Source organism: Pangasianodon hypophthalmus, chromosome 21 (assembly GCF_027358585.1).
Source record: "Pangasianodon hypophthalmus isolate fPanHyp1 chromosome 21, fPanHyp1.pri, whole genome shotgun sequence".
In the NCBI taxonomy this organism is placed as follows: Eukaryota; Metazoa; Chordata; class Actinopteri; order Siluriformes; family Pangasiidae; genus Pangasianodon; species Pangasianodon hypophthalmus.
In genome coordinates, this window is record NC_069730.1 from 17,590,468 (window position 1) to 17,613,687 (window position 23,220).

The following is a 23,220-nucleotide window of genomic DNA, read 5'->3' on the forward strand; positions in this document are numbered from 1 at the left end:
GACCTATTTTTGAGCACCGTTTGAAAGGCTCAGAGATGTGTCTGCAGTCTACAGACAGATGATTCAGTACATTTCACATCTGTGTCTGCGGTTCTTTATCTTAGTAACTCATAGTGTACATTCATTCGAATTCTCTTAAATAAATAATGCCACCAATAATAATGGTGGCTGCATCTTAGCTATGGTATGCTAGCATTAGTATGATGCTGCAGAAAAGCAGGCCGTCACAGCAGCTGCTTTAGTGCTACGACAATGATTTATCACCCCATATGGCACGTTGCGTGGAGCGCACACATCTCTGTCTGTTGTAACACACTGCTGTATTACTGCTACATGAGAGACAAGGAGGTTAGCCGATGACTATGTCTGTAATGCAGGAGTTCACATTGAGCTTGAGGGTGAAACACTCCCCATGCTCTGAATCTCATCCACAGCTCTGAGAGAGAGAGAGAGAGAGAAAGAGAGAGAGAGACAGAGAGTCAGTGCTGACCACATGCCCCCTGCCTTTGTCCTATCAATCAGCCATGTTGCTAACAGGAAGTGCTCCTGCTGGCAGTCTTCAGCAGTGCAGAATTAGTGAAGCTGTAAAGTAATCTATTTAAAGGTGTGTGCAGGTTTGTGTGGGTGTGTGTGTGTGTTTCAATTTTAGCCACAACACTCAGCACTTAGTCCATAACAAACGCTGATCCTCGTTCGAACTCATGACAGCGTTTTGTTGAATGTGTTTAAAAAAAGAATTCTGGTAGTTTTTCTGATGTGTTTAGGAAATTTAATGGGAAAGTACAAGGCTGTAGAGTGTTTATTCAAAAATCTCAAAAGGGACCCTCTCTCATCATAGACCTGTTGCACATTTGACTGGCAGCTCTGATGATTTCTGTGTGGCTGTGCCCACTTTACATAAGTGGTACCTTTCCATCCCAGTGCTTCTGAAGCTGTAGGAAGTTAGTAAATGTTTAAAATGGTAATGCTTTGCTATAAGGTCCACAAGTTAGCATATATTAATATGTCAGTAATGCTTTCATAATGTTTCTAATCTTTAGCGCATCAGGAAATCATGAAGCATATACATTAACAGCCAACTGAGTCATATATGAATAACCATTAATAATGGTAATAGTTAAGTATTAACATCATGGTAATGCATTCTTAATTATTACCATGACTTGCAGTATTAATAAAGACTTTATTAGGGAAGCTGAGGTCAGACCACAGGGTCAGCCTGGGTACAACACCCAACAGCTTGGCTTGACTAAGTTTCTCATGATGATGTCTTTCACAGAACTTAAACACTGAGCAACCGCTGTGCTAAATAGTAGGTGGCAAATTTTAACCTCTTCTCTTCCTGTTCTTCTCAGCTGAGACGAAGATCTGCTTTAAGTACTACCACGGGGTGAGCGGCGCTTTGAGGGCCACAACACCCAGTGTGACCGTGAGGAACCCTTCAGCGCCGGTGAGCGTGTGTGCACTGTGTGCTTCCCAACACCAATGACCAAACTTCTAACCTGTACTTGTACCTTCCACTACATACTCCATCAGTTTGCTTTTCCAGTACAGACACAGCATTATCATTATCATCATCATCGGGTAACACTGAAGGACGATTTTTATTACTGAACAGATAAAAAAATTTTATTGCAGAACAGATAAAAAATGAAAATAATCTACAGTTAACAGTGAAAAAAAAAAATTCCTTTCGATGCCTTAGTCAATATAATCTGCCTCCTTCTGAGTGAGGACTAGGCCTCTGGGTTGCATACAGACCGATCGTATGAGTCTATTAATATCAGCTCAACTTCAGGCAGCCTGTGGTTTATTTCTGATCTCTCACACTTTCGTCTCAAATCTTACTTAACCATCACAAAGAATTATCGAAGAGTCCTTGTGTATTAGTCCTTCTGAAAATAGAGGATGCCCACATTAATATGTAATCAAGGATTTGATGTATAGGACGTGCATTATGAGCTGTTTCGATGTGATAAAATAATTGTTTTGCATACACCTGGAAACTAAAAGCAGCACAGGATGTTGTTGGTCAAGTGGTTTGTATGTTTCTGATTTCACTGTGGTTTTTAGTTCAGTTTCTGCAGAATGTGTGTGTGCGTGTGGTGGTGGTGGTTGGGTAGGGTACTTAGGTAAGGGGATTTCTAAAGTTTTCTCTCTCTCTGGTGAGCTGACTTGATGCTGCTCTTATCTAAATCTGTCTCTCTTTCTCCATTTCCTCTCTCTCTCTCTCTCTCTCTCTTCTCACCCACTCTTTGTTTCTGTCTCGCACGCTTTCACTCTGTCTCTCCCTCCCTCGCTCAGGTGTTCAAGCCGGTTGCCGTGGACGACGTGCCTCAGAGTCAGGGCAGCCGAAGACTCATCAGCTTCTCTCTGTCAGGTACGCACCACCCGAAGCATGGAGTGTGTTACCATAGCAACTGCCTTGAGCACGCTTTCCAATTAGCAGAGAGTAATTAGGTTAGATAAATTTTCAGTTCACCTCTATTTTTAGTGATTCCTGAGGGACGCTTGTTATCGATCACCACTGCAATCTTTCACTTACAAATCCTAACACGCCACGGCTTCCCTCCGGAGTAGAGCAACATAAACACACTCACGTAAACACTTGCACCATTAATGGCGGCGATGAGCCAAACGCTGAACCAACAGAAGAGTGCATTTAAAACTCTTCAGCTTTCTTTACCTTAGGCATTTAATTTGCTTGACTTCTGAGTGAAGCTCTTTCCTCTTTGTATTTCTTGTGTCATGTGCTTGTGTGTGTGTGTGTGTGTGTGTTTGTGTGTGCATGCACTCAGATTTCCAGGCGACAGGCTTAAAGAAGGGCATGTTCTTCAACCCGGACCCCTACCTGAAGATCGCCATCCACCCCGGCAAACACAGCATCTTCCCTGCTTTACCTCACCATGGCCAGGAGAAAAGATCAGGCATCGTCTGCAACACCGTCAACCCCGTGTGGCAGAGAGAGGTGGGAAGATATGACCGTACATACGCAGAAAGACAGACACACATGCATATATGCTCACCATCCACTTTATTAGGAACACCAGTACATCTACTCATTTATGCAGTTATCCAGCCAATCATGTGGCAGCAACATGGTGGATAAAATCCTGCAGATACAGGTCAAGAGACTCAGTTAATGTTCATGTCAAACAACAGAATGAAGAAACAGTGTGATCTCTGTGACTTTAACCATGGCATGGTTAAAGGTTCCAGATGGGCTGGTTAGAGAATTTCAGAAACTACTGATCTCCTGGGATTTTCACACACAACAGTACCTAGAGTTTACACAGAATGGTGCATAAAACAAATTACATTGACTGAACGACAGTTCTGTGGGTGGAAACGCCTGGCTGATTAAAAGAGGGTCATTGGAAAATGGCCAGATCGGTTCAAGCTGCCAAGAAAGATACAGTAACTCATATAATCGCTCTTTACAACCGTGGTGAGCAAAAAAGCATCTCAGCATGCACAAAACATCGAACCTTGAGGATGGGCTACAACAGCAGACGACCACATTGCGTTCCACTCCAAGAACAGGAATCTGAGTCTATCATGGGCACAGGCTCACCCACACTGGACAGTTAAATATTAGAAAACAAATCACCTTGTCTTTTTCTAGTCTTCAGCTGTCCAGTTTGTGACAGTTTCACACACCGTTGTGGGTGAAAATCCCAGGAGCTCAGCAGTTTCTGAAATACTCAAACCAGCCCATCTGGCACCAACATATGTGCCATGGTTAAAGTCACACTGATCACACTTTTTCTTCATTCTTATTATTGATGTGAACATGACCTGAAGCTCTTGACCTGTATGTGCATTATTTTTTTGCATTGTTCTGCTGCCACATGATTGGCTGATTAGATAACTGCATGAATGTGCATGTGTACAAGTGTTACTAATAAAATGGAAGGTCAGTATATGCTCCTATGTGTTACACCTTGACTTCTAAAAGCTTGTCATGTCCTTCTCTGAGATCTGAGCATGCTGCTTTAGTGTTTTAATGTCGCTCTTCCTTGACCCTCCTCCAAAACCCACAGCGGTTTACAGTGGTTTAATACAGTGGTTTAATACTGCCAGTGATTTAATCGAAATGATGAGTTGCAAATTACATGCTATAGGCTTTACAAGTGAGTAGGCTGTGTGTTTACCAAACCCAAATCTAAATACAGTAGATGAAATTATACCACATTGAATTCTTGATTCTGATTGGTCAGAAGATCTTATAGTAGTTTATATTAATGTGCTCATTGTAATATGTATCATATTTTGTATCAGTGAACTGTTCTGCTTATTCTCATGGTTATTTATTATTCTCATAGTAATGTGAGATGACTGTAGGACCTTGAAGGAACTGTTCAGGGATTTTGAGTGCAATGATATTCCAATATTTTTGGCAATAATAGTAATGATGTTGTGTTTAATAGTGGTGCCTATAGTTTGCAAGGGAAAGATTTAAGGTTTTGTTATTAGCCTCAGATTTCTCTGGCAACCCAGAGAGCATAATTGGCCCTGTTCTGTGAGTGGGAAGGATGGCGTTTTTTTTTTTTTTTTTTCTGTGTCTATCAGAGAGACGCTAGCCAGGCATCTGTTAGCTCTTGTCTAAAGGGAAAATAGGTCAGTGTGGAAGATATACAGAGGGGAGTGTGTGAAGGGGGAAACCACTTCCTTTTATTCTTTGTGGAGGGGTAAAGAATGAGAGACGGCTGGTGTTTTATGGTGTGAAGTAACGTGCCTCTGAGCGTGTTCAGCTGTCCAATGGTGTTGTGTGAGATGCAGTGTGAAAGGATAGAGTGTCTGCCATTACATATCTCAAAGGAAGCGACCCTCCTTTTCAGACAGGGGAGTCTCAGAGAGTTGGACTAAATTTGTAGAGAAAACTGGTTAAAAATTGCCAATCAGGCACCAAACTGCCTCTGTTGGTTCCCCATGCCCACACGGTACCTCAGAGAGCACACGGACTACACAGATATGCCTTTATTGGTTGGAACGATGGCTCCGGTCATGTCTTCTCCAGCTGGAAAAATGATCGGCGGCTTTCAGTCAGAGCTTTAGATGAGAGGGATTCATCACGTGAGTGATTGAAGCACCCGGCGCTGAGATCTGGCCCTGTAGGGGAGGAGGGAAAGTAGGTCGACATGGAGAGATGTGGAAAATAGGGAAGATGGGTAGAGAGGAGTAAGGCGGGGGTTCAAAAGGGGGGAAATCATCTCCTTTTCATCTTTCTGTGAAGGGAAAAAGATTGAGGCAGCTTATTGCCGTTTGCCTTGGAGAGCGACCTCACCCACGGCTCAACCTCCTGCTCATGCTGTCTCCAGCTGTGGCTTTTTTTTCCACCCTCACAGTTAACACACAAACACGTGCATACTTATACACTCTATATATAAGTATAAAGATTTACTTCATGTCCATACCCATGAATATTAACCAAGAATGATGATGATGTTCTCTGTTATATTTTTGATGCTGTTAAATGCTGGTTAGGAGGTCACATGACCTCTCACAAGGGTCAGAAAACTGAAGAGAAAGCTGCAGGAACAATGAGGCGCTAACATGGCGTCTCCTCCATAAAGACTCCCGAGGGATGCCAGGGAAGACAGAGATGACAGAGGCATGCTGGGTAGTGTAGTCCCCATTCCATAAGACATAGCTAGAGAGATTTTATGCCAGAGCTCAGGTCTTCATTTTTAGCCTTTGCCTGTGCGTATGGGCTGCAGTAGTGCTTTGTCATTTCCTTCTCCCTTCTTAGCATCTAATCTCTTTCTTGTGAGAAGAAAGGGGATGTAAGGATAAAGGAACTGACACCAGAATCAACACCATCAGTTTAAAGCAACATCACTTACTGATCTCTATCACTAGGCTTAAAACTTACGCCTAAATTGCACAATGATGAAAAACACAAAGAATTAACATCAGTTTGAACATTATTGCACCTATACATTGTGATTGCACATTGATGTTATAAGCCAGGGGATATAAATATGTTAATAAACAAATTGGAAAGCCCATAACTGATTCGGACTGATGATAAAGCAAGCATAAGTGTGTAGTGTGTGGTGCTGGAGATGCTGTACGAGGGTTAAAAGCACTCTCTCCTTTCTTCTCTCATCTCCTGTTTCATGATCTGTGCAGTTCTGCCATTCCCACAGACCCACCGCTTCCTGTTTAGATAGGACCTTGCTCACAGACACACACACACAGACACACACATACAGAAGACTTGTTGGCGTCATGCATGAACAGCGCAGACACACAGGCTTTTCATTTTAATGATCTGGGAGAAATCACTACACACAAAGACACCAGAGCAAAAGGAACTCATACAGTCTTCTTGTTGTATTCTCAGGGTTTTCAATAATGTATCCCCCTCTTTCTTTTTCTTGCTCTCTTCCCCCCGAGTTCTTATTTCTGCTCCTCCTATTAGGAGCACGTCGCACATTTGTTCTGTTTCGCTGATTCTCCTTCTTGCTCGCTTCCCTCCCCCCTGTGTCGTTGTCAGATTTCCCCAAGAAATCGCACTCCTGCTGAGAGAGAAGAGTTGGCCAGATGCCAGAGCATCGTCTGTCACAAATGGAGCAAACCATCAAAAAATGATAAGCGCTCCTGCTGATGGCAGGCTTTTGGCGATCAGAGCCGTTTTAAACTTTATGCATATTCCACGTCGAGACATCATGCCGAGAGGGAGCAGACAGCAGGCCGAGAAGCTCGTCTGCACCCAGAAGTGGCATCATAGTTATTACTAATTCCCTTTTCCTCCTCATTAATCTTAAAGGAGCCATGTGCAATTTTTTTGGTGCCCTCTGCTGGCCGTGAGGCAAATTTTAACCATAATAAATATATGATGATTAGCTTTTCCCTGCCCAGAGCCAACCCAACCCTCTTTACTGAAACAGTTAGTTCCTTGTCAGTTGCCTTTAAGGAAAAAGGACCAGAGTCGAGCAGCTCTGTTCTGAAAGAGGGTGGAGCTAATTTCTGGGCCAGAAAAATGTGAGTAACATGTAGCTGCAGACCTACAAACCAAGCTCCATGCAGGTAAAAGCCTTAGGTTGGGCAAGAAGCTGCAAGGTGGCTGGTAAAAGTCAAAGTTTAAACACAGAAGAATGGTCATGGAAATAATTTAATGATAATGAATGTGTTTTATTAAGATAACCATTTGTAAAAAAAAAAAAAATTGCTAATGAGATAAAATGCATAGCTTTCTGTAATTCCATACATCTTACATTATATACAGTCAGTGAAATAACTGTTCAGTTAAAGTTCTGTTAATGTGACAAGATAAGGATAGTAAGGTTAGCTAGTGGTTAATGGACAGCAAATGCACAACCCCTCTTTCTCAACTGAAATATATCCAACTTACTTGCTATATTAACTGCTGACTAGCTAACTGTTCAGTTAATGTTCTGTTAATGTTAGCAAACTAATGATAACAAAGTTAGCTAGTGGTTAATGTTAGTTAGTGAGGTAAGCTGGCTATCTTTATGTAGAGAAAGCAGGACTGCATACATTTGGAACAATATACCCCTTGAGAACATTCATGTATCAGATACGGTCTTAAAACCCATTTCAGTATCTTGATTTTACTATTTCTTAGTAGTAACTGGTGCACTTAGCATTACTGTCACTGTAGAAGTTTCCAAACTCTTGTTGTGCGCTTTTTTTTATTGTATTATGAGTCTATTTTCTAGATGGTATTGTGAAGACTTTTGTAACGAATTTTTAGAAACGTGCTATACAAATAAAGATTATTACTACTATTACTACTACTAGCTAACCAACATTAGCCAAAACAACTTGTAGTTGACTAATATTAGCTAAGTTATCTAGCATGCTAAAGTGTTATTGAGGTATATATATCTCATTTGGCTGAATAAATGTGGTATACTGTATGTTATGTAGTTCTACTGACACTTGTTGACGTTAATTGTAGACATGTGACACTTTTTCTATGGTTCTACTTGTGCTTAATGGTATTTTAAAGGGCTTATGTATTTTTTAATAGCCATTGCCTAATTTGTGCAGCCATCTGTGTTGAAAGATCTTCGGTTTGGTAATTGGTAATGGATGACAGTGGGATTTTACAATTTGTGCAACATCGTATTTCTCTACCAGGGAAAAAGGACATGGACATGAAAGGACATGAATGACAGTTTGTTTGCATTTATTTGAAATGTTCCTTTTGGGGTGCCAATAAGTTCAGCATTATTATTAAAAAAAAAAAAAAAAAAAAGACATTAGATACAGCTAAAAAGCAGTGTTTCAACCTGTTTTATCTAAAGTGTATGTGTGTGTGTGTGTGTATATGTATATATATATATATATATATATATATATATATATATATATATATATATATATATATGTGTGTGTGTGTGTGTGTGTGTGTGTGTGTGTGTATATATATGTGTGTATGTTTCTGTATATTTTATAGTATAGAACAAATTAATTATTTCAAACTGCATTTTTACATAGACTTCTTCTGTGTTCTTTGAATTTGCTGGTCTCGCACTAGGAGAGTCATTACACTGTTTGCTTCACACTGTGTGAGAGCTGTTACTGTGATTAGCATTAAATTGGTCCTGATTTTTATCACCTCTCTTTCTCTCTCTTGCTCTCTCTCTCTCTTAAACAACAGAGGTTTAATTTTGTGTCTTTACCCACGGACGTGCTGGAGATTGAGGTAAAGGATAAATTTGCCAAGAGCAGACCCATCATAAAGCGCTTCCTTGGCAAACTGTCCATGCCGGTGCAGAGATTACTGGAGAAGCATGCTATCGGGTAAGTTCTGCACATACTGTACATGGAGAATTCGTAATCTGTGTCTTGGCCCTCATACAGTATGTGGTAATCTGACATGGAGTTACCTATATATGGCTTGATGTTTCTTTATGCGTTATGCAATATGCATTCAAGGTAAGCTAAGCTCAGTCACTGCTTAGCTTACCTGCTTAGCTAAGACCTGGTTTCAGCAATATACCATTTTCATCTTGTCCACATATGCCATGTATTGACAGCAGTGAATTCATCTGCATCTGGCTGCCAGTGCATCAGGCTTGATATTGACAAGAACTTAAAATTGGCCAAACCAAAATTATATGCTTGGTTCGTTGCTATTTTTGACTCAGGTTCCAAATGGAGCTCATTAATTTATTCATTCATTCATCTTCAGTAACCACTTTATCCTGGTCAGGGTTTTGAGGGGGGATAGGACGCCACTGCGGGACACATTCACATGTCATCTATTTATATCCAACTACTAGCATGTTTTTAGGAAGTGGGAGGAAACTAGAGGACCCAGAGGAAACCCACATGGGGAGAACATACATATCTCCACACAGGCAGTAACCGGAGCTCAGGATCAAACTGGGGACCCTGGAGCTATGATGTGGCAACACTATCTGCTGCCATCCAGATATAGCAAAAACCTTAAATGTGGCTGCTTACCGCTGCGTCATTTTTGGCCCCCAGTACACTTTCCATCATGATAGTATGGTTAACCTCCACCATATTTGACTCAGAATCATGTGCTATCTGTATAATTCTTATAGAAAGTACATCAGGGTAACTGGATTTGTGGAATCCTAAAGATATCCACCATTCTTATGCTGGACTTTATCTTTTCTGGCCTTAACACCTTCATAAACAGAATTTTTCATTTATTCTCTGTCCACAGTGACCGAGTGGTCAGCTACAGTTTGGGTAGAAGGTTGCCAACAGAGCATGTCAGTGGTCAGCTGCAGTTTCGCTTTGAGATAACTTCCTCCATTCATCCAGGTTTGTCCAAATTTACTTCATCATCACAATTACAGGCAATAGGCAGATTCTGCTTATCTGGATTTCTGCTACTCTGAGCTGATGTAGTATGTGTTTTTTTTTTTTTTTTGCTGCTCTCTTCATCCTCTAGATGATGAGGACATGTCCCTCAGCACAGAGCTTGAGTGTACCACAGTGCATGAGGAACCAGAGGAACCTGAGCAGCATGAGCCAGGGGAAATGGAGGCAGGAGAACATCTTGCTCCAGTCCAAGCCGAGGACACCATGAGCCTGGATCTGGTTGCTCCTGATCTGCCACTGGATGGAGACACAGCCTCAGTAGAAGTTTCCATGGATGTAGAGCCCTTAGAGGCAGATGAGGGAGGGACAGAGATCCAGAAACCAGAGGAGACTGAGCGGATCCAGGAGGCAGAATCTGTACTTGTAGAGAGCAGTGAGCAAGAAGTGGAGGCCCTGGCAGCTGAGCAAGATGGAGGAAGTCAGGTGGAGGTCCTGACGCCTGAGCAAGATGTAGAGAGTGAACAGGAATTGGCAGCTCTGGAGCAGATGGAGCAAGGAGAGACAGGAATAGAAGGAGAAGGATACAATCAAGAGACAATTTCTGTGGAACCAGTTGATATAGAAACTATGGAAAGAACAACAGCAGCCCCTACTGTAATGGTGGAAGAAATGGAGAGTGCCATGGGAGGATCTGAACCTCAACCTGTCTTCCTTGAGGAGTGTGCTCAAGCAGAGGATGAAGATCAGGAAGAAGACGAAGATTGCTCACTCCGGATGCGTGGTGCAGCGAAGCGAAAAAATCGGCCTTGTTCACTGCCCGTGTGTGAGCTGGAGACGGTAATTGCCTCGACATGTGAGGAACCTGAGACTCCACGGTCACACTACATCCGTCTCCACCACCTTCTCCACAGCCTTCCCTCTAACCAATCAGAAAGCTCTAAAACAGAAGAAGAAGAGGAAGAAGAGGAGCAAGACGAAGATGGTGTAGCACCTGAGCCGCTGACTCCCAATGGCCCACGTCGTTCCCTTCCTCGCAGCCGCTCGCACCAGCGCCTCTCAGAACTTGTGCAGATACTAGACGGAGAGGGCCAAGCATTAGAGTCAGAAGGTCAGGTCAGAGGCCAAAGGTCACCAGGTGAGAGTGAGGGTGAGGCTGACCTTAGCCCAGTGCCGTGCTGTAGTCACATGGTGGCGAGGGGTGCGGGCGCAATGCGTGCAGCGTCTTTGGACAGCGCACGATGCACCAAGAGCAGCATGTTCTCCTCACAGGAAGACGAGGACGACATGGATGGGCTGAACGGCATCTTGGAATTAGAGGTGGAGCCTTGTCAGGGGGTGCGGAATCGTATGAGGGACGGAACAGGGTGGGAGGAAGTGCCTGACACTCATGTGCAAAGTCCACATGGCATTGTGGGTAATGGAGAGTCCCCGGGAGCTGGGACAAGCAACAGGAGTGAGTATGAGTGATTCTGACATACCCGAAATATTTATTTAATGCTTTTATCATTCATACTTTATAAAGACATGTTGTACATAAGAGGCAAAATCTCCCAGTAGGAATGGTGCTAAATTTTAATAGCTGAGTTGAATTTTGCTCACCGTGTTACTGGTGTAGATGCTGTAGTGAAAACATGTCTCTCCAGACATCAAATGTTTTGTCTGCAGTTTGAATATTATCCCACAGCGTGGCTGAATTCTCAAATCTGATTGGTCAGAAGGTATTTTCTTTAATAACAGCACGGCTCTGACAGTAATGTTGGCTGCAATTTAAATGACACATTTATATTAATGCCCTCGTTCTAGTACATTATCATTTCTATAGTAACAGCTTATTCACAGGGACTTGCATGGTGGATGCGCTACATGATCTAAGGCTGATAATAAATGGATTAGAAAAATGTGTTAGATGTAATTGCTGATATCATTTGATATCAATTGCTGATATAATGGCTGATATGATGTCCTCTGTGATAGTAAGTTTTTGGTAAGGAGATGTTTTTTTAACATTTATGGAAGGAGTTTCCAGTGTCAGTGATCTAGTGTCAGCTAGCTCAAAGCTAAACTGAAGCTATTTTTTATTATATTGTTTTTGGTGTGTGTGTGTGTGTGTGTGTGTATAGGAGAGTGTCCTCTGCCATGTAGTCACCCTCCAGTAAGCCAGCTCCCTGCTCTGAGGCCAGACCCCCACCACTACCCCACCATCGACGAGCCCCTTCCTCCTAGTGAGCTGCTCCTTCTGGACTACCCACACACTGAGACACACTAAAGGAGTAGTCAATGACACTTGCATATTTTTTACTCATCTCTGACACACACAATTTAACAGATTTCTGCTTATCTCTGTTTCACACATAGCAAGTGTGTTGAGCCAAGCTGTGAGGATTACCTCAGAATGACTTTTTCAACTCACTCTGCCTGTTTATCGGTGTTACTCTATCACACCTCTCACCACTCTGGTGCGTGTGTGTGTGTGTGTGTGCAGATTGGGAGGCGCGTATCGACAGTCATGGACGTGTGTTCTACGTGGATCACATTAACCGCACCACAACGTGGCAAAGACCAACAGCAGCAGCGACGCCTGATGGCTTGCGCAGGTCCGGATCCATCCAGCAAATGGAGCAGCTCAACAGGAGGTGTGTTTATGTGTGTATGTCTTCACACCCTGTGTAAGGAATAAAACACTTGGCAAGTGCTGTTATAGGAAAATAATCAACGACAAGGCCAGATGTGATTTTTTACCTCTTATACCACAGCAATTTGCCAATGATTACGATTTTTCTTAATTAAGGAACGACACATCACACTTTTTATCCATTCATACTTACATTAAATGTAACATATGTATTATATATGTTAGTTAGTTCCTGTTCTCACTTTCGTTAAAGTAGATATAAACAGTTGCTACTTCGTCAGCCGGATTTTACCATTCAACAGTAACACTGTGTACATTTTATTTTTGGCTGAAATGTTATAAAGATTCAGCTGTTTTTGTGGACTTTATTCAGAGTGGTCCATCTGTGGATGATGAATCATCAGTGTAAAGTGCATCATACTTCAGTTTGAGGATGTGTGGAGTGACCTACAGAGGGGAAGTGAAAGCTTCAATTTGTCTCTGATTCAGCCTCATGCAGCATGGATTTGTGTCCTCTGTAATACTCAACAGCACTGCTTCCTTTCACTCCTCCACCTCAGTATTATGTCCTGCTGCAAACATTTCCTGCCTGGGACTTGAAAACAGGCACTCTTGCACCACCTGGTGGACAGAAATATCATAACAAGCAAAGGTGTAACGATACAACCCAGTCACAGCTCGGTTCGGTTCGATTCACGGTACTGGCTTCACGATTCAATCCAATTCAATTCTCAGCAAAATTTTAATTTATGACTGTAATGACTTTCTTTAAATTTCTGAATCATAAGCAATGCAAAACTACAGGTTCACTATATCTTAAAAATAAATAAATAAATTTATAAGTTCTCCCAAAAATTTGATTGAATAAATAAAGTCTCAGAGCCAGGGAAAATGATTGATTGAAACATAATGAGCTCCTTAGCAGTGTCAGAGGTGTCATTTTAACCAGAAATAGAGCTCCAAAGTTGGCTAAAATGCCCGGCTTCAGCGAACTCTCTCTCAGGCACTGTAGATCGCAGAGGTACCATTTGAAAGCTACTGAAGAACTCTTTTTAACGTGGTTGTATGACCATATCACCTATAATGCATGACGTTCGTTGTGATCCAGAGCTATCCATCACTTCACAAGTGCAGATAATTTCCGGTAATGGTGCGGTATTTTAATATGGGTTGCAGAGATCGGGATCTGTGATGTTCAAACAGTGCAATTGCATTAGATGCATATTTTAATAGAATGCTGAGTTCCACTATGTGAATTGCACACTTCCACGATTCACATCGCAACGCATCATGGCCCTAATGACAAGGTCAGGATGCCAGATCAGGATGATTACAGATCCAGGCAGCATTACAGATTCTTGTCATACGTCACAGTGTGTCCCTTATCAGTGTGCATTCTTTAGTTTGGACTGGGAAGAGAATCTTATCTCTGTCAGTAAACACAGCAAGATGTTCAGATGCTCAGTTTTAGATGCTCAGATCATATCATCAGAAGAATAAATGCTTACACAGCTTCTTTGCCCACTAGAGTGAAATATTTTTTTTTGTTAAATGACTTTCTTTTTTGGGAAAGTGCCTTTTTTTTAGCCTTTACAGAGTCCAGATGTAGCAGCAGATGTTTTTTAATGCTGATTTGGTTTTCATCTGCATTTTGCTCCTTGGAGTTTTACAGTGAGAGTAACTTCGACAGAAGACGCATTAAGGCGCATTAAATTGTTTGCCATTTTTAAAGGTGTTTTAGATCTTTAATAATCATACTATTTTTTTCTGTTCTGACCCTGAAATTAACTCTGCCTCAGCCAGAAAAGATTTTTTGTCTTTCCAGTGCAATTGCAATTCACCACTCAGACAGCAGAGGACTTTGAAAAAGACATACTGCTTCTTTAAGAAAACAATTTATGTTAAAAAAAAAAAAAAAAAAAAAACCTGTAGACCTCTCCTTCTGTGACCATCTAGCTGATATGATGGACAGAGTCATGTTGTGGAGCTAAACTCTTCTCTGTTTCAGATATCAGACCATCCAGAGGACCATGGCCACAGAGAGGAGGGAAGAGGAAGGAGGGAACCCTCGAGTGGAGAGGACTAGCAGTACAGAGACTGACTCACCGCCTCAGACAAGTGGTGAGAGCTACAAATACACACATCTTTATGCAGCTTACCCAGAAATACTAAGTGTAATTAATTATAAGGCTAATTAATTAATAATAAAAAAAGCTAGGAAGGATATTTAGAACAATATATTTAACATTTAATCATTGTAAATTGTAAATTCTGCACTGTAGTATGCTACATAATGTAACAAATAACATTAAATTTATGCTTTATGGCAGAAATTTCTCTTGTTAATTATTAGCGGTCTTGGTGTCTCTCTTTCCTCTCTGCTCGTATTTCTGTCTCTCAGAGACGAGGAGAGACTCGCACTGCTCTCCGAGTCACTGTCAGAAGGTCACCCTGCTGCTGCAGTGTCCGGCCGTCAAGTTCATCACACACCCCGAGTTCTTCACCGTGCTCCATGCCAACTACGTGAGCTAGTACACACACATACACACACACGCACACACACACACTTTTGAACAGGATGATTGGTGTAAATTGTAATTATTTTGTTTAAAGATCTTATTTTTTTCATTTCATACTCCCCTTCAGAGCCTCCATAAGATATTTACATGTTTCCCAGAAGACAAAATAATATCAATTTACACCGATCATCTTGTTCATAATTTTACACGCCCCTGTATTGTGTTGCCTTCTTGAGCATCAGTGGATGTTTGCACCTTTTGTAATAGTTGCCTGTGAGTCCTTCAGTTGTCCTAAGTGTGAAAAAATGGATCTCAACAAACACAAAGCATTAAGAATCAAGCGTGTGTAAACTTCTGAACTGGTTAATTTGTGTAAATTCAGTTATAATTTTGTCTTGTGGACTATATGTAAACATCTGTTATGTGAAATAGCATTATAATAACATTTTGCAGATTCTGCAAGGCATATGTAAACGCAGGACTCCAGCTCTACACATACACACACACACACACATACGCACACACACAGAGTTATTGTGCAGATGTAAGCTCACAGACAGAAGCTGACTTCAGGTGTTTAAGTGTAATCAAATACATCTGAACCCTGTAAGGACAATGAAACGAAATTCCATGCTGCATAATGAAATTAATTTATTTATAAAGACATTTAGTTATTTAAGTTATATTAAGTCTAACTAATCATAGCTTGTTTTTGATAAACAACATATTATCTTGACCTAATCTATATTCTCTGTGTGGCTGAATGTATATCTCTTTTTCTCGCTCTCTGTCCCTGATAGGGTGCATATCGCATGTTCACTAACAGCTCGTGTCTGAAGCACATGATCCTGAAGATCAGGAGGGACGCGCGGAACTTCGAGCGCTACCAGCACAACCGTGATCTCGTCTCCTTCCTGAACCGCTTTGCTGATTCCCATATGGATCTGCCCCGGGGCTGGGAGATTAAAACCGACCCTCAGGGAAAGGTGCCAACGAAGTGACATAAAATCCTTCTACCTAATATATATGTAACAAATCTGCAACTTGACCCAGATCAAATCCGGCTGATGTGAATGACACAAAATACAGTGTAATTTCAGCAGCTGTGACCAGTCCTGACCTTTACAGCCTCTCTCTCTCTCTCTCTCTCTCTCTCTCTTTGCTTGACTCTGCAGTCGTTCTTTGTGGATCACAACAGCCGTGCAACGACCTTCATCGATCCCAGAATCCCTCTGCAGAACGGCAGGCTGCCCAACCACCTCACTCACCGGCAACACCTGCAGAGACTGCGTAGCTACAGTGCAGGAGAGGTGTGTGTGTGTGTGTGTGTGTGAGCAACTCCAATGAATGGCACATTTTACAGGCTCCTATAAATAGTGCATCTTTAAAGTCAACGCTTGAAAAGAAATCATACGTGTTTTACATTAGCTTAGGTTCCCCTAACTTACGTTTATATACAGCAATAGATTACAAACTATAAAGTTCAGCATTAATTCACCAAATGTAATGGAAATAATGTAATTAACACATGTATTAATTGATGTTTTTACCACAGTGCGGTTGAATTCTCACTGTTACTCTTCTATAAAGACACAGCTCAGACTGTAATTCCAGCTGCAAATCAAATCACAGATTTATATTAATGCACTCATTCTAATATGTTATCGTTTCTATAGTAACAGCTAATTCACAGGGACTTATTCGGACTGAAGATCCATATAATCTAAGCTTAATAATAAATGTATTGAAAATGTTCCATTATTTAGCAAAGAAAAGTGACGTTTATTTAACATTTATGGAAGGAGTCTCCAGTGTCAGTGCTATGTAACAGTAAGTTTTCAGACACAGGAAAGTCTTCAGGACAAAAGAGTTTATATGACAAGCTGCATTTGTCTTATTAGCTTCATTAAATGTAACTATAAACAGATAAAAAAATTTCCAGTCTGGTGTTTTTTAATTAATAAAAGATTTTAAGCAGTGACAAATGATTCAAATATGGTATAAGTTGAATAAAACACTTTGGGATGTGATGCTCTAGGAAAATAATTAACTTTGGAGTTAACTTAAAGTAGCTTCGCCTTAGGCTTCATCATGCTTCCTCGTCATTTATTATTTTCCTATAACAGCACACCCCCAAGTGTTTTGTTCCGTACTTATCTGAATGTTAGTTAACTAATGTTTATTCTATCCGTGACTAGTAGTAAGTCTGTTATTGTTCTGTTCATAAGTTTGTTGTTAAAAACAAAACTTGAATGTAATATTGATCACCAACTCAGTCAGATGTGTGAGAAAGTGAAATATCTGAAAATATAAAATTTTTTGAAGTGCGTTTTTTTTTTTTGTACTTTTACTCAATGAGTAGTTTTATTTGTTCATTGGCAGGCATCTGATGTGTCCCGCACGCGTGGAGTGTCTCTGTTAGCGAGGCCTGGCAATAGTTTAGTAGCCGCCGTCCGAAACCAAAGCCAACAGGAGCCGGTGCCACTGGGTGAGTGGAGCAATGTGGAGCAGGTTTTAATTACGCATTTACAAAGTGCTTTAGAAACACTGCAAAAAAAGACATCCTAGCAAGTGTAAATATCTCAAATATAAATGATTTTGTATATTATTTATTATGAGACTGTCACAAAATAATTATTAAACCTATTTCTAAATATGATTACTCATTTCAAGAATGAAATCTTAATTCTTTACGTGGATAATTTTACTCATTTCAAGAATAGTTTTTTTTTTTTTTTTACAAACAAGCAAAATCACCTGCCAGTTCAACATCATCAAGACAATTTCAACCTTGAAAGTAATAAAAATTGTCAACATGTCTAAAAATAGGTGTAATAATTTTTTTTGTTATACAGTAATCTCATCATATGACATATTAGATAAATTTGTCTGTGCTTCACTTTTGCAGTGAAGCAAGCAAAACAGATTAAAATATAGAGTAAACATATCTAATGAAACACTTTTTGTGTCCACAACAGCGTACAACGATAAGATTGTGGCGTTTCTACGGCAACCCAACATCTTTGAGGTGCTCCAAGAGAGGCAGCCGAGCCTGGCCAGGAACCACTCGCTCAAGTACGACCTGACCTCTGACCTTCTGATCAGTGTACTGAAGAACTGTAGGAAAACCATGCTTAAAGTATGTGTGTGTGTGTGTGTGTGTGTGTGTGTGTTTTCAGAGAAAAGGTACACCACATCCGTACAGAAGGCACACCCAGACTAGAAAAGCTGTCCTGTGATGCCGACTTTGTCATGCTATTAAGGTATGCCATCTTGTAGCTTACACACTCCAATAAAGGACACGATGAACATTCAGGCACTGATATACTAACAATACTAACATTCTTTAATAACATACTAATTTACATGAGCAAAAAATCGTATAAAGTGGGTGTGTTGCAGGTGATTTACAAAGACTAATTGCAGAAATTATGTCACATGTGAAGTCGGGGAACAAATCAATATTAAAATAAGGATTTTTGCTTGTGTTGTTTGTTCATGATACATGTGGTGAGTTCAGATATCAAAGACACGAGGCTCAAAATATGATACAAATGTAAAGTAAAAGTGTACATGATTGTGTCTGTTAATATGGTAGATGAGAGCGAAAACATTTTCATAGGTTCTGTTTAAATGCTGTCAATAATTTCAATAAACTTCTATAATCTCCTTATTAAGATTTATTAAATGGTATGATTTTGTCATAAATGGAAGAAAACCAGCTTCTGCAATTGTAATACTTATCTTTTGGTCAAAATAATTTGTACACATAATTGCCAGTCCCAAAGCCTGCAGTAAATCCGATTTCTCGGACTGGGATTAAACTCCGCCCAGTATTTTCCACCTTTAATTTGAACTGCCTCAAAATACATATTCAATAGAGCAAAAACAAAAAAGACAAGCTATGCTATTTTGCTTTGTTGAAAGACGTTATCCTCAAAAGCCCTTGTTAATAAATCGACTTGTATGTTTGTTGTGATATCATATTTGCACACACACACCTTTCGTAAATCACGACATCAGTTGTTCAGACTGGTTAGAAGGTTGTGTATTTGTGCGCAGTTTGTTTGAGGAGGAGATCATGTCCTACGTTCCTCTCGCCACGTTTCACTCCGGCTTCGCCTTCTCTCCCCGCTGCTCCCCCGGCTCCTCTCCGCAAAATTCTCCAGGTGGGGTCAGATTGCTACACAGCGTCAAATCCACATTTTTGTATTTAAAACAGAGACTTGTGTACTGATTCTCCCGTCATTTTTAGTTAAATTATTAGCTAATGACATGGAAATGTTCAGCTCCGGAAGCTTTCCATGTGATAGCTTCTGTAGTTTTGAGACTCACTGATTGGTTTTACAGGAACCCAGAGAGCTCGTGCTCCAGCTCCATATCGCAGAGACTTTGAGGCCAAACTTCGTAACTTCTACAGGAAACTGGAAGCCAAGGGTTATGGACAAGGGCCAGGGAAAATCAAGTGAGTCAGCTTAACTCAAAAAATCACACTGAAAAATAACACAATACAACAATACAGGATTGTAGATATATTCTTTATCAACTGATATTTATATGTTTTGTAAAAGTCCATATATTAACTGATTATCTCATGGCATTGTTGTGTATTCCAGACTAATAGTACGGAGAGATCATCTACTGGAAGGCACGTTTAACCAGGTCATGGCCTACTCACGCAAAGAGCTCCAAAGGAACAAACTCTATATTACCTTTGTCGGCGAGGAAGGGTATGTCCCGCATCACCTTCTGTTCGCAAAGCTGAGGTTTAAAAGCTGAAAATCTGTGTTTAAAGCTGTAGTATTGTAAGGGTTTGGATTCTTCAAGCAATTTCGGATGAATATTTTGTAATTAAATAGTTAGGAGTGGTGACTCAATGCACGTTCTAGTGTAGTAGTATTCCAATAGTAAGTGGTGCCAATAGTTATGGCATAATCTGTTGATGTTCCCCAACGATGCCACAGTTATCCATGGCTTGGAGTCCAAGAAAGCAAAATCGGCTGTGGTCTCTGGGTGGAAGGGGTGCTGTTACTCTCTCCCCTGTCAGTCTGAGCGACTCTAGCCAATCGTATGCATCTGTGAACTCATGTATGCGGAAGAGGGCAGTTGGCATTTTTCTTCATGTCTGTTCATTTGTCCTGTGACAGCATGAGCAGCAGTTCGAAAAGATGTCTTGACTGGCACGAACTAGCTTTCACCCTCTCCATTAGGTAGATGTTGTGTGATAGAAGTGAGCTAGCTTGAGGATGCAGATTGGAAAATGAAAAAAAAAAAGTTACATACTGCAGCTTTAATTCTCTGTGATTTGAATTGATGGAAAAGGTACATAGTATACTGAATACATTAAAGCAATTCTGGTAAGGTGGCTCATCTTAAGCAATATTATTTTCCTAATCTTAACATTTTCAGTGTTTTTTCTTGTCTTTTTTTGTTCAGTCTGGATTACAGTGGACCTTCTCGGGAGTTCTTCTTCCTGCTCTCTCAGGAACTGTTTAACCCCTATTACGGTCTGTTTGAGTACTCCGCCAACGACACATACACAGTCCAGATCAGCCCCATGTCAGCCTTCGTAGAGAATCATTTGGAATGGTGAGACCGTCTGAACACTTCTTCTGATTAATCCATGATAGATGTGACCTTGAGAAATAGAGACTTGCTCGTAAAACATATCTAGATTTGAGTTGAGGTTAAATTAAATCATTCTGCTGAGCTGCAGGTCCCATAATTTGAGTAACCAATCTGGATATTAGTTCTTCAGTAGCTTTTGTCACTTCCTTACTGTTCTCAAGCTGTGTGTGACATTTCTTTTGCTTTTTGAGAAATCAAATACCCTGACTAAACCCTGACAAATGTGTGTTTGTGTTTAGGTTTCGTTTCAGTGGGCGGATCTTAGGCCTAGCATTGATTCATCAGTACCTGCTGGATGCCTTCTTCACCCGGCCCTTTTATAAAGCTCTGCTCAGACTGTAAGTATAAGCTCACAATTTGTTCACGGTTGTGTGTGATGGCTGATACATTTTAGTCAAAGTTGTTATTGTCCATAAGAAATGATGTTGAGGACATATTCAGTGCAGCAATGTGTTTTAAAATTGAAAAAAAAAAAAACAACCAGAGTGTATAATACTCTCAGCCCTTCTGTGTACTCACTGTCTTAACGTACTTCTTGTGTTCAGAGCGACTGACTTGAGTGATCTGGAGTATTTGGATGAGGAGTTCCACCAGAGCTTACAGTGGATGAAGGACAACGACATCACAGACGTCCTGGATCTCAACTTCACCGTCAATGAGGAGGTGTTTGGCCAGGTGTGTGGGGAAAGAATGCAAAACCAAACACACTTCGCCTTCATTATAGCATCCAACAGGGTGGTGTGATGCCTACAGTTGATTATTTTCCTGTAACAGCACATCTAAGTGTTTTATTTCGCTTATACCAGAGCAATTTTGCCAGTGATTACACTTTTATGTATCAAAGGATGACATATCATATTGTTTATCCATTTAGTTACATTGGACCGTCCACAAAATAAGTTAGTTCCTGTTATTAGATATGTTATAGCAGCTATAGCAAAACATCTGTAAGTTTTCAGTCATAAAAATCAAAGATGTGACATGCAATTTTTTACCCTCTCACACATATAATCTGCGCCGAACTGGATTCCGATCTGTCTCTGGAAATTAGTTTGAAAGGAAACATCAGAAATAAGAAATTGTCAGTTAATTGATCCACAGACTTTTTTTTTTGGCTCATGAACTTGGCTTTGTGTGTATCGTCAGGTAACAGAGAGGGAGCTGAAATCAGGAGGAGCCAACATACAGGTGACGGAGAAGAACAAGAAAGAGTACATAGAGCGCATGGTGAAGTGGAGAGTGGAGAGAGGAGTGGTTCAGCAAACCCAGGCTCTGGTCCGAGGCTTTTATGAGGTATACACACTGCCACATTTTTTTCTTTTGTGCATCCAGCTGATTTTAGTATCAACCATATCTATAGGCATCATTCTCTTTACTAAAAAATTGAAAATAGGTGATAAGTCATGCATGGGAAGTACGCAAATACTCATCACCAGCCTCTGTATGACCTCTGATATCTGTGTACTTGTGTGTGTAGGTGGTGGATTCTCGACTGGTGTCTGTGTTTGACGCTAGAGAGCTGGAGCTGGTAATCGCTGGAACAGCCGAGATCGACCTCAATGACTGGAGGACCAACACAGAATACAGAGGCGGTGAGGATACACACTCTCTTTAATCATCATTCATTAATGAATAATAACTGGTTGCTATCATGATTAAAGCAGTTAATAGTAATGGGTAGATATTTATTCGCTTTTTTTTTTTCAGGCTACCACGACGGACACATCGTGATCCGGTGGTTCTGGGGAGCAGTAGAACGCTTTAACAATGAGCAGAGGTTGCGGCTGCTGCAGTTTGTTACAGGAACGTCCAGCGTGCCATACGAGGGCTTTACGGCTCTGCGTGGAAGCAACGGCCTGCGCCGCTTCTGCATCGAGAAGTGGGGAAAGATCACCTCTCTGCCCAGGTACATTTTAAATACACTTGTGAGTTGTGTAGATCTGGCATCTTTTCTTTTGTACTACATACTCTAGGTGTAGAGCGCATGTGAAATTAAAAAGGGTGTTTCAGAGAATTATGTCTCTGAATTTTATGAATAACATTAGAGTATATCTAAAAAAATTGCAAAAAAATGGGAAAATGACTACTTTTGATTTTTATGTCTCGTTCTATACTACTCGTATTCATCCAATTGAATGCTCTCTAGAATGTACACTATATGGACAAAAGTTTGTGCACACCTGACCATCACACCCGTATGTGATTGTTGAGTGTCCCATTCCAGATTTATTCAGCCTTTGCTGTTATAATAACCTCCACTCTTCTGGGAAGGCTTTACACTAGATTTTGGAGTGTGGCTGTGGGTATTTGTGATCATTCAGCTACAGGAGCATTAGTGAGATCAGGCACTGATGTTAGATGAGAAGGTCTGGCGTGCAGTCGGTGTTCCAGTTCATCCCAAAGGTGTTCAGTGGGGTTGAGGTCAGGGCTCTGTGCAGGACACTCGAGTTCTTCCACTCCAACCTTCACACACCATGTCTTCATGGAGCTCGCTTTGTGTACAGGGGCATTGTCATGCTGGAACAGGTTTGGACAGCTTAGTTCCAGTGAAGGGAAATTGTAATGCAACAGCATACAAAGACTCTATACAATTGTGTGCTTCCAACTTTGTGGCAACAGTTTGGGGAAGAACCACATATGGGTGTGACAGTCAGGTGCCCACGGATA

The 23,220-nt window shown here is 40.9% G+C and overlaps 1 protein-coding gene across 1 annotated transcript in view; it reads left to right on the plus strand.

The window, feature by feature from the left end:
* Positions 1–23,220, plus strand: part of hecw1b (HECT, C2 and WW domain containing E3 ubiquitin protein ligase 1b) — a 43,611-nt gene that overhangs the window by 16,547 nt on the left and 3,844 nt on the right. Inside the window, exons 4-27 of the mRNA XM_026946214.3 lie at positions 1,356–1,450; positions 2,305–2,380; positions 2,799–2,968; positions 8,636–8,778; positions 9,674–9,774; positions 9,905–11,227; positions 11,895–11,996; positions 12,257–12,407; positions 14,415–14,527; positions 14,808–14,929; positions 15,726–15,911; positions 16,101–16,235; positions 17,308–17,413; positions 17,904–18,000; positions 18,105–18,188; positions 18,988–19,094; positions 19,276–19,390; positions 19,542–19,655; positions 20,362–20,514; positions 20,793–20,891; positions 21,099–21,228; positions 21,700–21,846; positions 22,031–22,145; positions 22,261–22,459. Coding sequence (XP_026802015.3) covers positions 1,356–1,450; positions 2,305–2,380; positions 2,799–2,968; positions 8,636–8,778; positions 9,674–9,774; positions 9,905–11,227; positions 11,895–11,996; positions 12,257–12,407; positions 14,415–14,527; positions 14,808–14,929; positions 15,726–15,911; positions 16,101–16,235; positions 17,308–17,413; positions 17,904–18,000; positions 18,105–18,188; positions 18,988–19,094; positions 19,276–19,390; positions 19,542–19,655; positions 20,362–20,514; positions 20,793–20,891; positions 21,099–21,228; positions 21,700–21,846; positions 22,031–22,145; positions 22,261–22,459 — 4,183 coding nt within the window. The remainder of the gene's footprint in view (positions 1–1,355; positions 1,451–2,304; positions 2,381–2,798; positions 2,969–8,635; positions 8,779–9,673; positions 9,775–9,904; positions 11,228–11,894; positions 11,997–12,256; positions 12,408–14,414; positions 14,528–14,807; positions 14,930–15,725; positions 15,912–16,100; positions 16,236–17,307; positions 17,414–17,903; positions 18,001–18,104; positions 18,189–18,987; positions 19,095–19,275; positions 19,391–19,541; positions 19,656–20,361; positions 20,515–20,792; positions 20,892–21,098; positions 21,229–21,699; positions 21,847–22,030; positions 22,146–22,260; positions 22,460–23,220) is intronic.